Source organism: Denticeps clupeoides, chromosome 9, assembly GCF_900700375.1.
Source record: "Denticeps clupeoides chromosome 9, fDenClu1.1, whole genome shotgun sequence".
NCBI classification, from domain to species: Eukaryota; Metazoa; Chordata; class Actinopteri; order Clupeiformes; family Denticipitidae; genus Denticeps; species Denticeps clupeoides.
Window position 1 is genome coordinate 14054370 of NC_041715.1, and position 13773 is coordinate 14068142.

The 13773-nt window shown below is 43.8% G+C and overlaps 1 protein-coding gene across 3 annotated transcripts; it reads left to right on the forward strand.

Moving 5' to 3' along the window:
- Positions 1-796: 796 nt before the first annotated feature.
- On the forward strand, positions 797-11002 carry heg1 (heart development protein with EGF-like domains 1). 3 transcript variants are annotated; one of them, XM_028991104.1, is made up of 13 exons: positions 797-1125; positions 4424-5890; positions 6431-6544; positions 7540-7662; positions 7965-8068; positions 8179-8234; positions 8353-8507; positions 8783-8917; positions 9001-9043; positions 9124-9161; positions 9327-9414; positions 9554-9731; positions 9942-11002. In XM_028991104.1, exons 1-13 carry the CDS (start codon positions 948-950, stop codon positions 10083-10085), a joined length of 2823 nt encoding a protein of 940 aa, XP_028846937.1. In that variant the 5' UTR covers positions 797-947; the 3' UTR covers positions 10086-11002. The 3 variants fall into 3 exon arrangements, with proteins under 3 accessions (XP_028846937.1, XP_028846939.1, XP_028846940.1); XM_028991106.1 differs by having other exon boundaries at positions 797-1095; XM_028991107.1 differs by having other exon boundaries at positions 839-914.
- The last annotated feature ends 2771 nt before the right edge of the window (positions 11003-13773 follow it).

The window sequence follows — 13773 nt, forward strand, 5'->3', positions numbered from 1 at the left end:
TATCTGAGGTGTTGTGGTTGATATTGTTATTTTATCATTACTTACAATAGCCTGCAATTTAAAGTGTTTATCCAGGGTATGTGAAAGTGAAGTGATTGTCATTGTGAAACACAGCACACGGTGACGCAACGAAATGTGTCCTCTGTATTTAACAATCACCCTTTGTGAGCAGTGGGCAGCCATGACAGGCGCCCGGGGAGCAGTGTGTGGAGACGATACTTTGCTCAGTGGCTTCTTGGCGGCTCAGGATTCAAACTGGCAACCTTCTGAATACGGGGCCGCTTCCTTAACCACTAGGCAACCACTGCCCCTATTATACACTGATCAGCCATAACATTATGACCAGCGAAGTGAGTAGGATATATGATTACATGTGCCTCCTACTTAAACATCGCTGCTGACCACATACTCCCCAGTATTCCCTGACTGCACAACAAAGTGTCTGAAGTGTTGACCTGTCCTCCAAATTCTCCGGGACGTGCTGGACAAACAGGCACCGCCTCACATGTCTGATCTGCTACCCACCTGCAGGAGTGTAGTGTAAAAATACTTTTATACAATTAAAACAGGAACATATATATATAAATAAAAAACGGTCTTCCAAATCAAAAATTGTTGATTGCAATACATATTTACGTCATTTCTTTATTAGTAGTTATTGCTACTCGCATTTTATTCTCTAATCTGGACTGTTTCAACTGGTCCGTGGGCCGCGTTATAACGGGCCGGCGCGGGGGGCGGGCGCTCGTCGTCCCTGTGGGCGGAGCCGGCGCCGAGATACGGGCCCCCGGGCGTGGGTCGCGCAGCGGTCCTCCGCTCGCACGGAAACTACACGAGGGCACCGCGACGGAAACCGCTTCTGTTCTCCCCCCCCAGGACCCGCTCTCAGATGGTGGCCCTGCGCTGCGCACCAGGTCTCTCCCAGCCGCCGTCCCGTCCTCTTCGTCATGGAACCGCGCGTGTTTTTGGCGCTGCTCGCCGCCCTGGCCGCGGGCGCGGATGCTGCGGGACGCGTCCCTCCTCCGCCGCGGCAGTCGGGCGCCGTCTATCCCGCGGGAACTTCCACCGAGTTCGCGGCCACCGATCCTGGCTCTGGTAGGAGGGCGTCTGTTCCTAAAACTAACGGTACCTGCTCTAGAACCTCAGCGTGCTGGAAGCGAGTTTATTAAAAGGTTATAATTACGTCAGTCGCGCTCGAAAAAACTTCCAAGCAGGCAGGCGGGACCATACAGCACACAATATATTCATGTTTATTACAGTTTTAATATTTATGCATACTACGTGTTCTTATATATTATATTTAATATATAAGATACATTTCATATAATTTATTTTACATGAATTAACGAGTGGGGGGGTTTCCCTTTCATTTTTCGTAATAAACTATATAAGTGTGTGTATTTTTGTTAGTTATGTATTCTACAGATTCTTCACCTGTGACTGTATGGGGTTTATGACAACGTGGGGGGTGGCATCCATTTTTTTTTTTTACTTTAATGTCTGCAGAGCCTGCAATTTTCTGATTCTCAGGGGTTACTTTTCTGTGATTGTACCAAAATTCTTGGCTTGTTGCATCTGGAATGAGCACACAGCAGTGGAACCACAGTGGAGGAAAGGCTGAGGATGTGTGAAGGTGCCATACTATGGTCTCCTCTAAACTGAGACTCTTTGGTGTTTCTTGGAAATGATGTGGGTTTCACAATCCTGTCTAAATAAGTCAAAAATATTTCTAACTAACCAACATTATACCCGCGTAACATCAAGCATAAAGCAATATTATCAATTCATTTTTTGTTGCACCTGTTATGAGTAATAATGTTCACTGAATGGTGATGATAGGAGCCACAACATCTACAACCCCAAATCAGAAAAAGTTGGGACAGGGTGAAAAATGTGAATTACAAAAAAAGAAAAAAGCAAGTAATACATTTTCCTCAAAATGTATTTTATTACAGACAGTATGAACATAAAAAAAAATCGTGTTTTTTTCTTGTTAACATCATTTGATTTGTCCTGATATGTTAGGCCTTATCAAGGCTCTTAGCGTTGTAACACAATTTATGGAAACCGAATGGGAAGGGCTGGTGTCTTCCCTTGTAAGTCGCTTTGGATAAAAGCATCTGCCAAGTAAAATAAAGAAGTAAAGTAAAGTAAAGAAAAGAAAGGGTCCATTCTCGCCATTCGGGCTTGCAACACATTCCAAAAAAAGTTAGGACAGTACAGCGCTTACCACTTTGTACAGTTAACAAAGTTTAAAAAATGTTTAGGCACTGAGGAAATCAAGTGACTAAGTTAGTTTTAGGTGTTAGTTTGTCCCGTTCTTCAACGTTTTAGGATGCGCAACAGTACGGGGACTTCGTGGACGCATTTTTCGTTTCAAAATGTGCCAAACATTCTCTATAGGAGACAAATCAGGGCTGCATGCAGGCAGGCCGGTCGAGCATCCGCACCCTCTTCTTACGCAGCCAGGCCTTTGTTATGCGCACAGTATGCGGTTCGGCATTGTCTTTCTGAAATAAGCATGGGCGTCCCTGGACAAGACGTCGTCTTGAAGGCAGCATTCGTTCCTCCAGACATACTTCTCAACATTGATGGTGCCATCGCAGAAGTGCAAGTTACCTTTGCCGAAGGCACTGACACAGCCCCGTACCATGACAGACCCGGGCTTTTGGACTTGTATCTGGTAACAGTCTGGACGGTCCTTTTCATCTTTAGTCCGCAGCACACGGCGTCCATTTCTTCCCAAAAATATGTGAAAACCACAATACACGTTTCCAACGCACAATGGACACAATCCCAGATGCCTCCGAGCCCAGAGAAGCTTCTGGACACTATTTATTTAGGGCTTACTTTTGGCACAGTACAGTTTTAGCCGGCATTTCCTAATGTAACTACGTACTGTAGTGCTTGACAGTGACATCCTGTAGTATTCATAAGTGAAGTGATTGTCACATGTGATAAACAGCAGCACAGCACACAGTGCACACAGTGAAATTTGTCCTCTACATTTAACCCATCACCCTGAGTGAGCAGTGGGCAGCCATGGCAGGCGCCCGGGGAGCAGTGTGTGGGGACGGTGCTTTGCTCAGTGACACCTCAGTGGGTCGGGATTCGAACCAGCAATCTTCTGATTACGGGGCCGCTTCCTTAACCGCTAGGCCACCACTGCCCCAGTGGTGAGCCCATTCCTGAGCCCACGCAGTTATATCACTTATTGATGAATGACGGTTTTTAACGCAGTGCCGTCTGAGGGCTCGGAGATCACGGCCATTCAGCCCTTGGCCTTTGCACACGGTAATTCCTCCAGATTCCCTGATTCTCTTCACTTTGTTATGCGCTGTAGAGGGAGGAATTGCCAAAATCTCTTCCTATATCTCTTTGAGAAACATCTTTCTTCACCATTTCAAAGATTTTTGCATGCACTTGGTGGGAAACTGGCGATCCTCTGCCCATCCTTGCCCCTAAAGGCGTAGGCCTTTCCCTGATGCTGCTTACCTGTTAACATCACATCATTATCTAGTTATTATACGTCTTTACTACCCCTGAACTGCCTTTTGGAATGTGTTGCAAGCCTGAATGGACATTTATTTACAAATCAAATGATGTTGACCAAAGAAAAACATCTGACTGTCTGAAATGAAATAAGGGAAATTTGTGAAATTTGTTACTGCTTTATTTTTGAATTCACGTTTTCCACCCTGTCCCAACTTTTTCTGATTTGGGGTTGTACATTTTATATCGGTGCCATTCTGCGCCCTCCTGCAGTTCACGGTTCTGCTGGTGTGCAATGTTGTGACATTGTCACTGCGGTATGGATGGCAGGCTGCTGCGTTATTGTTACGCGGGCTTCTGCTAGGTCAGCTTTAGGAAGGAAACTGCTATTCCCGCCATGTCAGGTTACCTCCATTTTTAGGGCCCAAGCTTTTGTTAGTTTAGACAGGCAGGGCTGCCGATTGTTCCCCGCCCAGAGTCACTACATCCGCCACATCATCTCTTCCAGCGAACACACATCACAAAGCACACTCTTGTGGTGCGCAGTGGAACTCCGCCTTACATTTACATTTACATTTACAGCATTTATCAGATGCCCTTATCCAGAGCGACTTACAATCAGTAGTTACAGGGGACAGTCCCCTGGAGACACTAAGGGTTAAGTGTCTTGCTCAGGGACACAATGGTAGTAAGTGGGATTTGAACCTGGGTCTCCTGATTCACAGGCGAGTGTCTTACCCACTAGGCCACTACCATGCCTTCAGGTGGCATTTGAGATTTCGGACCAACCCTCAAATTCCACTATTTTGGATTTCAACTAATTCACTCAAGCAATCTGGTAAACAAATAAGCATGAATGAACTTTAGGGGATCTGATAAACGATGCGCAAAGAACTGAGAAGTGATGTTCTCTTTTGTGTTGTCTTCCTAGCTGCTGCCCAGACGCACCACACGCCCACCGAATCAGAGGTCCGGGGCCTCCACACCATCACGGGCCGAACCAGAGCCCGGCCCACAAACCAAATGCCAGAGCAGGAAACTCACCTGAACGTGCGCCTCGATGCCGGCGCAGCCACCGAGCTGACGAGCGCCGGCACTCCTGTGTCTATTGACTTTGTCAGCGAGTGGGAGCGTCCGGCAGCCACCCGTGTAGCCGACCCCCGGCCCGGCACTTCCCAGGAGCGGCAAGCTTTTACCGAGGCCAGGACCATCCGGGAAACTCCCGTCGCCTTAGTAACGGAGCCGTCCACCAACGTGCGCCATTTGGCCACACAGAGGGACGTCAGCTACATCTCCTCCACCGTCAGCCGGGCCGGAGAACGCAGCCTGCTGTCGGTCACCATTAACAGCACGTATTCTTATACCGGGGACTCCGGTTCAGAGAGCTTTACCTCGGATGCGGGGTCAGTGGCCACTAAGGGAGGTGGATCTAGTGACAATGCCACCGCCAGTGGGTTCGACCAAACAGTTGTCACATCTCACTCAAATAGCCGCACCAACAGCTCAGTATCGGCATCCACAGACACAGAGGGACCCCGCTTGTCCACATGGACCCACTCCCGGACAGGGCAGCCTAATGTCACACAAGGCCGTGACCCAACATCCTCCCATGACAGCACCCACGATTCCACACCATCTGTCACTGAGGCCAGCAATGACCCAGGGGACAGGGATGTAACACACTCCAGCCACGCCTTCACAGAGATCCATTTTGTGCCTTCTGTGTCTCCCTTAATGTCCTCGGAGGACACACCCACTTTCAACACCGAGGCATCCAGCCGGCCCTCCACTGGGACTGTGAGGCTCCCGACACATGAGCAGACAGATGTTGACCATGGGGTAACCACAGTGTCTCCCACAATCAGGAGCAGCATAACCCACGTTGACGACTCTTTTTCAAGTGTCTCCGCCACAGAGAACCGCACAGACCAGACTGAGGTGCAGTCCACAGTGGTGACTCAACGTCAGACAGAGAAGGACCCCCACCATGTCACTGCTACACCTCCCCCTCCCAGCACCAATCTGCCCACCAGCACCCCTGTCCCAGCTACATCTCACCACCCACAGACCAGCACCGGTGTGGAGCAACAAACTGTCATAGTTACCATCGATGCCACTCACAGGTCAACCCAGGGCACTCCATCCATATCCCACCGCTTCCCCTCGACGCGAACCGGACAGACGTCCAGCTCGACTGGAACAGATGTGACCACCTTTCATCAGGAGCCCAGTGGGGAGCTGCCACGGAAAACCCAACACCCGTCCACCACACCCTCCTATAGCAAGAGTAGCTCCACCAAGAGCTCTTCTACTCAAACCCCCAGCATCCAGACACAGGGCAGCAGCACCACACTGGCTGCCACTCCACAAGGGCACGTTAGATCTACACCTACTCCAGGTACAGTCACATCGAGCTAGTTACAGAGGTTACGACTTAAGATCTTATACAGGTAGAGACTAAATTCACCTCAAAAAGGGATAGTGGGGTCTCCGGGCTCTCCGGTTTCCTCCTGCCGTCCAAAGGCATGTACACTAGGGGAATTAGGCGTGAGTGAAAGGTGTGTGTGTGTGTGTTCTGTGGTGGGCTGGCACCCAACCCTGCATTGCGAGAACCCTGGGTAGGACTAAGTGGTTATGGAAAGTGAGTTATGAGTGAATAGGTAGTCAGTTGTTACATGCAGCTGACTTCCTGTACAACTTTTCCTTGTGTGCTTGTTCACAAAGCCAGTAAGATGTGAGCCATATGCCAAGATTCGTTTGTTCCATTAAATGCAGCCAGTGATGTTATATTGGTAATAAAACATAACAATGAATGAATGGTGTTTTTCTGGTGTATTGAAACTGAATTTAATTGATTTAGTAAAAATATTTGTAAATCATGCATCATCCTTATTATTTTAAAAAGTCTATACTGTTTCTGACCCATTCTTTACCCCAGGACTTCCATGTGGCCCCCGTTCTTGTGCAAATGGAGGACAGTGTGTGATGCAAGCAGTAGGTGGTTACAAGTGCGTTTGTCTACCTGCGTGGACTGGGCCCAGCTGCACCGAGGGTAAACTCAGCCAAATTATACATTCTGGCTTTCAGCGATTTATTTGAATTGTGCTTATGCTGGAGTGGAATTGTTGGGCAACATGAATGATAGGGTGCACATTGTCAAAATCCCCACAATTATTCATACAGGATGACATACAGTTCTACTTGTTGTCACTTTGCCTGGAGTCTGGAAGAAGACCTGAAGTGTCACCCGGTGCTGAGTGGAAATTAACCAAGAACCACCAAGCCTGCTATGAGCTGGAGACCCCTGGAACACCACTGTCACTCTACAGTTAGGCCTACGGGAGAAGCCTCCCACTCCAAATTCAACACCTTCGAGCTTGACTGAAATGCACAGCTGCCTGCATGGACAAGCCATAAGCTTTCTGAAGGAAAAATCCACAATCAGACAAGACAAAGATTGTGGCCTCAATGACAATAGGCATGTTTGGAGAAGGCTTTCAAGCTCAAGAACACTTTACCAACTGGCAAACATGGTGTTTACTGTGGATGGAATAATATAAGATGAGGACCAACTCTTCAACATCACCTCAAATCAACATCTAGGTGGTTGAAACGTGGACATGCAAGTTTCAACTTGGCGGCTAACATTAAGCCTTTGGATTGCCTTCCCAAATCCCCACCGTCACCATTTGTCGATGAACTGCTTAAAATCTATGTCCGTGTAAGGAAACCAACAAGTTGGAAGTGCAACTTGCTGAGGGAGGATTCAAAAATTCAAAATGAATTTAGCAGTTTTTTCATAGCATTCTAATTTTTCAAAGGAAATCGCTGAAAGCCGAACATTATCGTGACATTCATGCCCATGATGAGTGTGTGTAAGTTTCCAACTGCTGCTGTATCTTTGCCTCATGTTTGAGCAGCACAGATGCATTAGTGGTCTACGTTTTTTTAATTGGTAATATCAAGAGAGCCCTATACTGCACTGTTCATTTTGAAGGTGGTGGACACAAAGGTTCAGTGTTGTACAGTAAATTTTTTTTTCTCCAGATGTTAATGAGTGTAAAAGCAGTCCCTGCCCTGCTGGCTCAGCCTGTGTGAACACCAGGGGTTCATTCAGTTGTGAGTGTCCCATTGGAATGGACTTGGAGGATGGACGTACATGTAGTCTTGGTAAGGAACCTAATCTGAAAAAAATATTGGTCTGTTTTAATTGCTCATTATATATGTTTAATACTGTACCCTGATAGAATGTTCAAACTCCAACTCTTAAAATATGCAAAATTACTATTATAAGCTGTCTGCTAGGTGTGCAAATTATTAAGAGGGTTAACTCAATTGCATTGATCCAACTATATAAACCAGCATGAAACCATCTGCTCTCCTCAAAGCATACATGTTCAGAAATAGCTCATTAAAATGACACCTAAGTGACATATCCTCGAATGGCTTTGAGACTTCAGCTTGTTTTTTAGTCAAGACCTTCTTGGGCACTTTCACGATCAACAACTCACACTCGGACCTTCTTCATCCGCTGAACTCCGGGCACCATGAAGTCCACAGAGAGCTCATACATTTGGTGAGAGCAATTTGATCTGAAGCCGGAAACTGTTCTGAATATGTTATTTAATCTAAACAGCCATGTTTGTAGTGACCAATGGGGTGACTTTGGTTTCGTCTGTTTTTTAGTTAAACACAACACTCTCCATCCTGCGAGATTACAGGCGATCTACCCTGGGTAAATGGTGAGTATTTCTTCACCAAGCACCCACTTAGCGTTTTTACTCTTGGATACGCAAATGTCGTATGTCATTAATTTTCTGTCACATATTTTTAAATATCCATATTTTAAATGGCTTTCAGGGAAGGTTTACATGTCAGGGCTGTGAACATGTTCTCCATCTCCACCAACGTGACCAGTGCCGATGTCTACAACAGTATCCAGATGTCCTTGAGAAACTGCAGCCAGCTGTCTTCACACTGCAGAGTGGTGCTTGAGCACAGGCTTTCTTATCGTGGTACAGCCCAGCACCTCTCCTCCCTCCCCTCATTTTAATTTTTTTTTTGGACTTTCACCTCCATCTTATGTTTCTGCTGAAGGCTCATTAAGTGTCATATTCTCTTTTTTATTTATTGTACAGCAGATCTTTTGGACTTTAAGAGTGTACAGAATCAGAATTAGAAGACTAAAATGACCAAAACGTCCTGATCAAACATCCAGACATCCGTAAATAAAATGCTCTATTGTAAGCGTGCTGTTTCTGTGTCTCTTCTCTCAATGTCTTGCACGCAGTGGAGAGCCTATGCAACGTCCAGACTAACCAGTGTGATCAGACCCGCTCGGTATGCACGGACTTCAGTGGGACCCAGTACTGCAAATGTCAACCAGGGTACTACAAACACAGCAGTGATGACCAGACCTGCTTGGGTACAGATTAGCTATTCATGTTTTTTTATTATTAAAACCTGAATTATCCTGAAATATCCTGATTTTTTTTATTTTTCTTTCAGACTGTGGTGATGGGTATAAACTAGAAAATGGCACATGTGTCAGGTAAGCCTGTTTCATAAACTTATTTAAAATAATTTTTATTATGTTATTAAGTATTTAAAATGTCATTGCCTCATTCTCAGATGCACATTTGGATTTGGGGGATTCAACTGTAAGAATTGTAAGTTTACTGTTATATTATGTTGTTTATTAGTATGATCAAGGGGAATATATTTTTTACCATTTTTGACCATGTTGTGTATCTCCAATTCATTTTAGCATTGTTTTGGGCTGTATTCTTATTTATATGTAAATGGTGATTTGGTTATGAATTGTTTATTCCTAGTTTATGAGCTCATTGCATTGGTGGTGTCCCCAGTTGGAGGAGGCCTGCTGCTGATTCTGTTGATTGCCCTTATTGTTACCTGCTGCAGGTATGGATTTATAGATTTGTGCATATATTTACTTATGATTTTACATTATTATTAAGTACGATTAAATATATTCTCTACACATTAATATTGCATTAAAATTTTTATTGTAGCCTTTACATTGGTATTTACTTTTTTCCAGAAAAGACAAGAATGACATTAGCAAAATCATCTTCAAAAGTGGAGATTTTCAGATGTCTCCATATGCTGACTTTCCCAAGAACAACCGTGTGTCCATGGAGTGGGGTCGGGAAACTATTGAGATGCAGGAGAACGGCAGCACTAAGAACCTCCTGCAAATGAGTGACATCTATTACTCTGTACGTTCAGCGCCACAGTGCCCCCCACAGTTCCAATGCAGCACATCCATTCATAATAGAGTAACATTAAAAGAACGATAGGAAAATGTCGTGAGTGTTGTGTAGGCTGATGTTCAAAAGCAGATTAAACACATCCTCAGTTGCCACAAAACCATGGCCTGCAGTCGTTCTGTATCTGCTTTCTTGTTAATTGTATGCTCTTTTCTGCAGCCTGCCCTGCGTAACTCAGACCTGGAGAGAAATGGACTCTACCCTTTCTCAGGCCTGCCTGGCTCCCGGCACTCCTGCATCTACCCAGCACAGTGGAACCTGTCCTTCATTAGTGACGACTCAAGGCGCAGGGATTACTTCTGATGACCACTGACGGACAGACCCACAGCAAGCAGAGCGTTTGATCATGTTGACCACTAACAAGGCCACTGAATGTGAAATGCGCAGGCTGGAAAGTATTTAATTATTATTCTTATGAAAATGATTATTATTCCTGCAAATGGATAAAGGCCACTAAACAGTTTCCACTTGATGTTTAAAGCATGTAAATGTGAGAAAATGTGGATAAGTGACAGTATGAACAAAATCAGGTTTGCACTACAAACATTTGACACAGATTAAATTATAGTACAGAAACAGTAAGCCATAAATGTAACATGTATTTATGATCATGTGAATGGTATGAAGGGTAAATGCCAATATGCTGTTTTATTCCACTGCATATATGTATATTTGTAATTGTGTGTATGTCAGAAGGTGGACTTTCACTGTGGATTATTTTGTTATTCCACGGCTTTTCTTAGAAGTCTCATTTTTTACATTTAGTCTAATGATCTGAGAATGATTCTGATGTCACTGCAGGCGTTTTGTTTTGGCTTTGTGATGGGCATTTGGGGGTCGTATAACTGCATTTGTATTCTGAAGTTAGAATTCCTGACTTCTGAATTATGACTTAAAATCAATGATGGCTGCACAGTAGTGAACATGGAATGTGAATATCTTAGATTTTTAGAAGGATTAGATGTCCTGAGTAAAGGTCAGGGCTAGCATCTTCAGTGAAGGGAATCCATTAAGTTTTTCTTGTATGTCCACTCTGTATAAAGTAGATAGTGCTAACGGTTGTTTTTATGGGATGTAGTATATTTTTAAATGGTCCAGTTTAAGAAAAGTGTATTAATTCCACCTTGCAATGGAATGACTTCTCCAAGGTAGACTGGCGTTGTAGTCAGACGTGTAAGTTTATTTAAAAATAATAATGAAAATATTTCATTTTTTCCAGACTCTGTGTCTCTTTTCTTCAACGTAAACACAATCACTTCACTTTCATCATGCCTATGTCTCTGCTGACTAATTTTGACATGACGTTATGCAACAGAATGACCAAAAAGGAAACTGGTTTATTTTTGCATTGTCAGGATTTTGGTGACCATATTCAAACCATCTGTTGTAAATGATTAATTGCTAGATGTGGCAACATACTAGCAGAAGAGATACGTTTTCTGGAAGTACAATACATACTTCTGATATTCAAAATATGCATGTTTCACATTACTAACAGGTAATAACCTCATTGCTCATGGCTGAATATGCTGCGTCACTGGGTGGTGATTTACATTGATAATACTGACCATGCAAAGTAGTTACAGAGACATGACAGGGTTTGCATATCATCACGGTTTGCATGACATCTAAAATGGTCTACTTTATATTTTAAAGTTATAGTTATGAATATGTCTAACTGAGAATATATCTCACTGATACCTTTGCCCATTTAGAGGGAAAACATGTTTGTGTATTTATTATATAGGTGTTTTCAAAGATTGTGAAATGTGACCTATTTAAACGTGCTTGCCCACACTTCCAATATGGTGGATATGAAAAAGTTGACACGCCCCTGTTCAAATATTAGGTAGAAAAGATACTTTTGTTTTGGACACTTCACATATTTTTTTGTTATTTGCTAATTTTATCTGAGCCTGCTTGATTTTTTTTCAGAAGATAAGGCTTCTGTCTACCTCATAGACATATGGTGGAAGATTGTTGGCTGATCTAATACGCAACCAGTACTTCATACAGCTCCTTTAGGGTTGCAGTAAGTCTCTTGGCAGCACATGCAGATTTGCAATTCGAGTTTTGTATTGTTGATGTTGTGTTCCTGATTGCCACGCTGGTCCTAATAAACAATGTTAATAATAAAGAATATATAGATAATAAAATATAAACACTATTTGTGGGACTAAGCCATGATGAAATGTGAATGAGTGAGAAAAATGTGAAGAAAAAAACAAGAAATGCTTAAGACATGCTGTGGTTCTATGATGTATTCTTTGGATTAAGCGGGAAAATAAAGTTCAGACATTCACCTGAGCCAGAGCTAAAGAGTATTATCTAATACATCTGCTTACGAATATTTGCAAGCAAGCAAAACCTCACTCATTGTCATCATTGCTGATATCATGTGTACAGATTGTCTTTCATTATTTGTTTATTTACACTAACAAAGCTGAAGCAATCCCAACAGCACAGGAATAAAAGACAAGGACAACATAGTATATGAGAAGATGAACTATGCTTCAGGGATGAGGGACCATGGATGACTTCACATTTGCTCTGGTCAATGGACCCTTGTCCATCCTCTGCATCTCCATCATCCTTTTTTATGCAGCGTGCCTGTTTTCTGCACAGCGAGGACAAAAGGGCTTCAAGCAACCACTGAAAGTGTTACTCCTGTCTGTCGTAGAAGGCACTTTCATTTTTTACGTCTTTATTCTGATCCAGTGCATGAACATTTCATCCAGTTTTGTCTTTTTTAAAAGATGTCTGAGTTTAACAGAGATGTACCTCATGGAAATCACTATGACGTCAACTGCTTGGCTAAATGTCTACTACTGTCTACACATTGTTCCTTTCCAGAGGACTTTCTTCATTTGGATAAAGAGGAACATCAGATGGATGACATGCTGTGCCCTCATTACTGACCGGCTGGTCTTTTCAGCTGAAAAGGCTATTGTTGGTGGTCTTCTATACATGTCAACAATAAAGAACTCAACAAACAGCACTCTCAGTCAGACAGACAATTTGCAATTCACGTGGAAGGTCACATTTGCTGTCAAAACGCTATACCTGATCTTCAGTCTTGTGCTGATGGTGGCATCTAGCTGTGCCACTGTGAGATACCTTCAGCGTCACATGAAGAACATGAAGGAGAGCAGAAGCTCATTCTCTTCTCCTCATCTGCGGAGTCAGATAAGAGTCACCGTCACCGGAATCATTCAGGGTGCCCTGTACGCGATCAGCTCCTTGTGGATTGTCATCTATAATTTACTTATCATTTTTCTTGATCTGTGGGAGCCTGAAAATATCATGTGCACGGTCATTTCCTTCTTCTTCTTTGGAACCACTATCAATACTGGTGCTGGACAGTCCCTGTTTCTGCAGAGGGCAACTGACTTGTGGCGCAAAATTATTTTGGGTTTTCAGTGTTGTAACCAATTGCGCGCCACTTGAGGCTGGTTGGCATAAGTAAATTGGAAAAGTGAGACAAACTGCTACTGACGCTACCACGGTTCTCCAGAACATTTGACATCTGCTACTTCACAAGAACGGAAATATGTAACAATTTATATGTTTTGGAATATAATCTTGCACTTACTTCCAATTATTTATCATACTATGGATTAGGCATGGGTGCTGGAGCGCATGACAGGGACCCACCTTGGGTGAGGTGCCAGCCCACTGCGGGGCACACACACTATTGGTTTATCTATGGCCAAGTTGGCCAAGTATTGGTTATCTATGGCCGCGTCTCACACACACAGAGACCATACCACCGTGGTACAGTGTACACAGTTCCTAATGTGCAGAGTTGTTCACAAACAAAATTTACTCTGTGTGGATCCTGCAAGCTATTAATATTCTGTCCGGAGCGTGATTTTTTGCAGAAATCCTGGTGCTTTGAACTGAGCCTCTATCATGCCCTGTACTGTTTTGGTTTGTGCCATAGACACGAGTCTGCACTATACACATGCATGTCTCTTCATTTCAAACCAAT

Excerpts from the sequence above, each read along its gene's own strand:
- heg1 (XM_028991104.1), top strand. The coding sequence starts at position 948 with ATGGAACCGCGCGTGTTTTTGGCGCTGCTCGCCGCCCTGGCCGCGGGC. Across the intron at positions 5,891-6,430 it reads TAGATCTACACCTACTCCAG|GACTTCCATGTGGCCCCCGT; the intron begins GTACAGTCACAT and ends TCTTTACCCCAG. Across the intron at positions 9,162-9,326 it reads GGGATTCAACTGTAAGAATT|TTTATGAGCTCATTGCATTG; the intron begins GTAAGTTTACTG and ends GTTTATTCCTAG.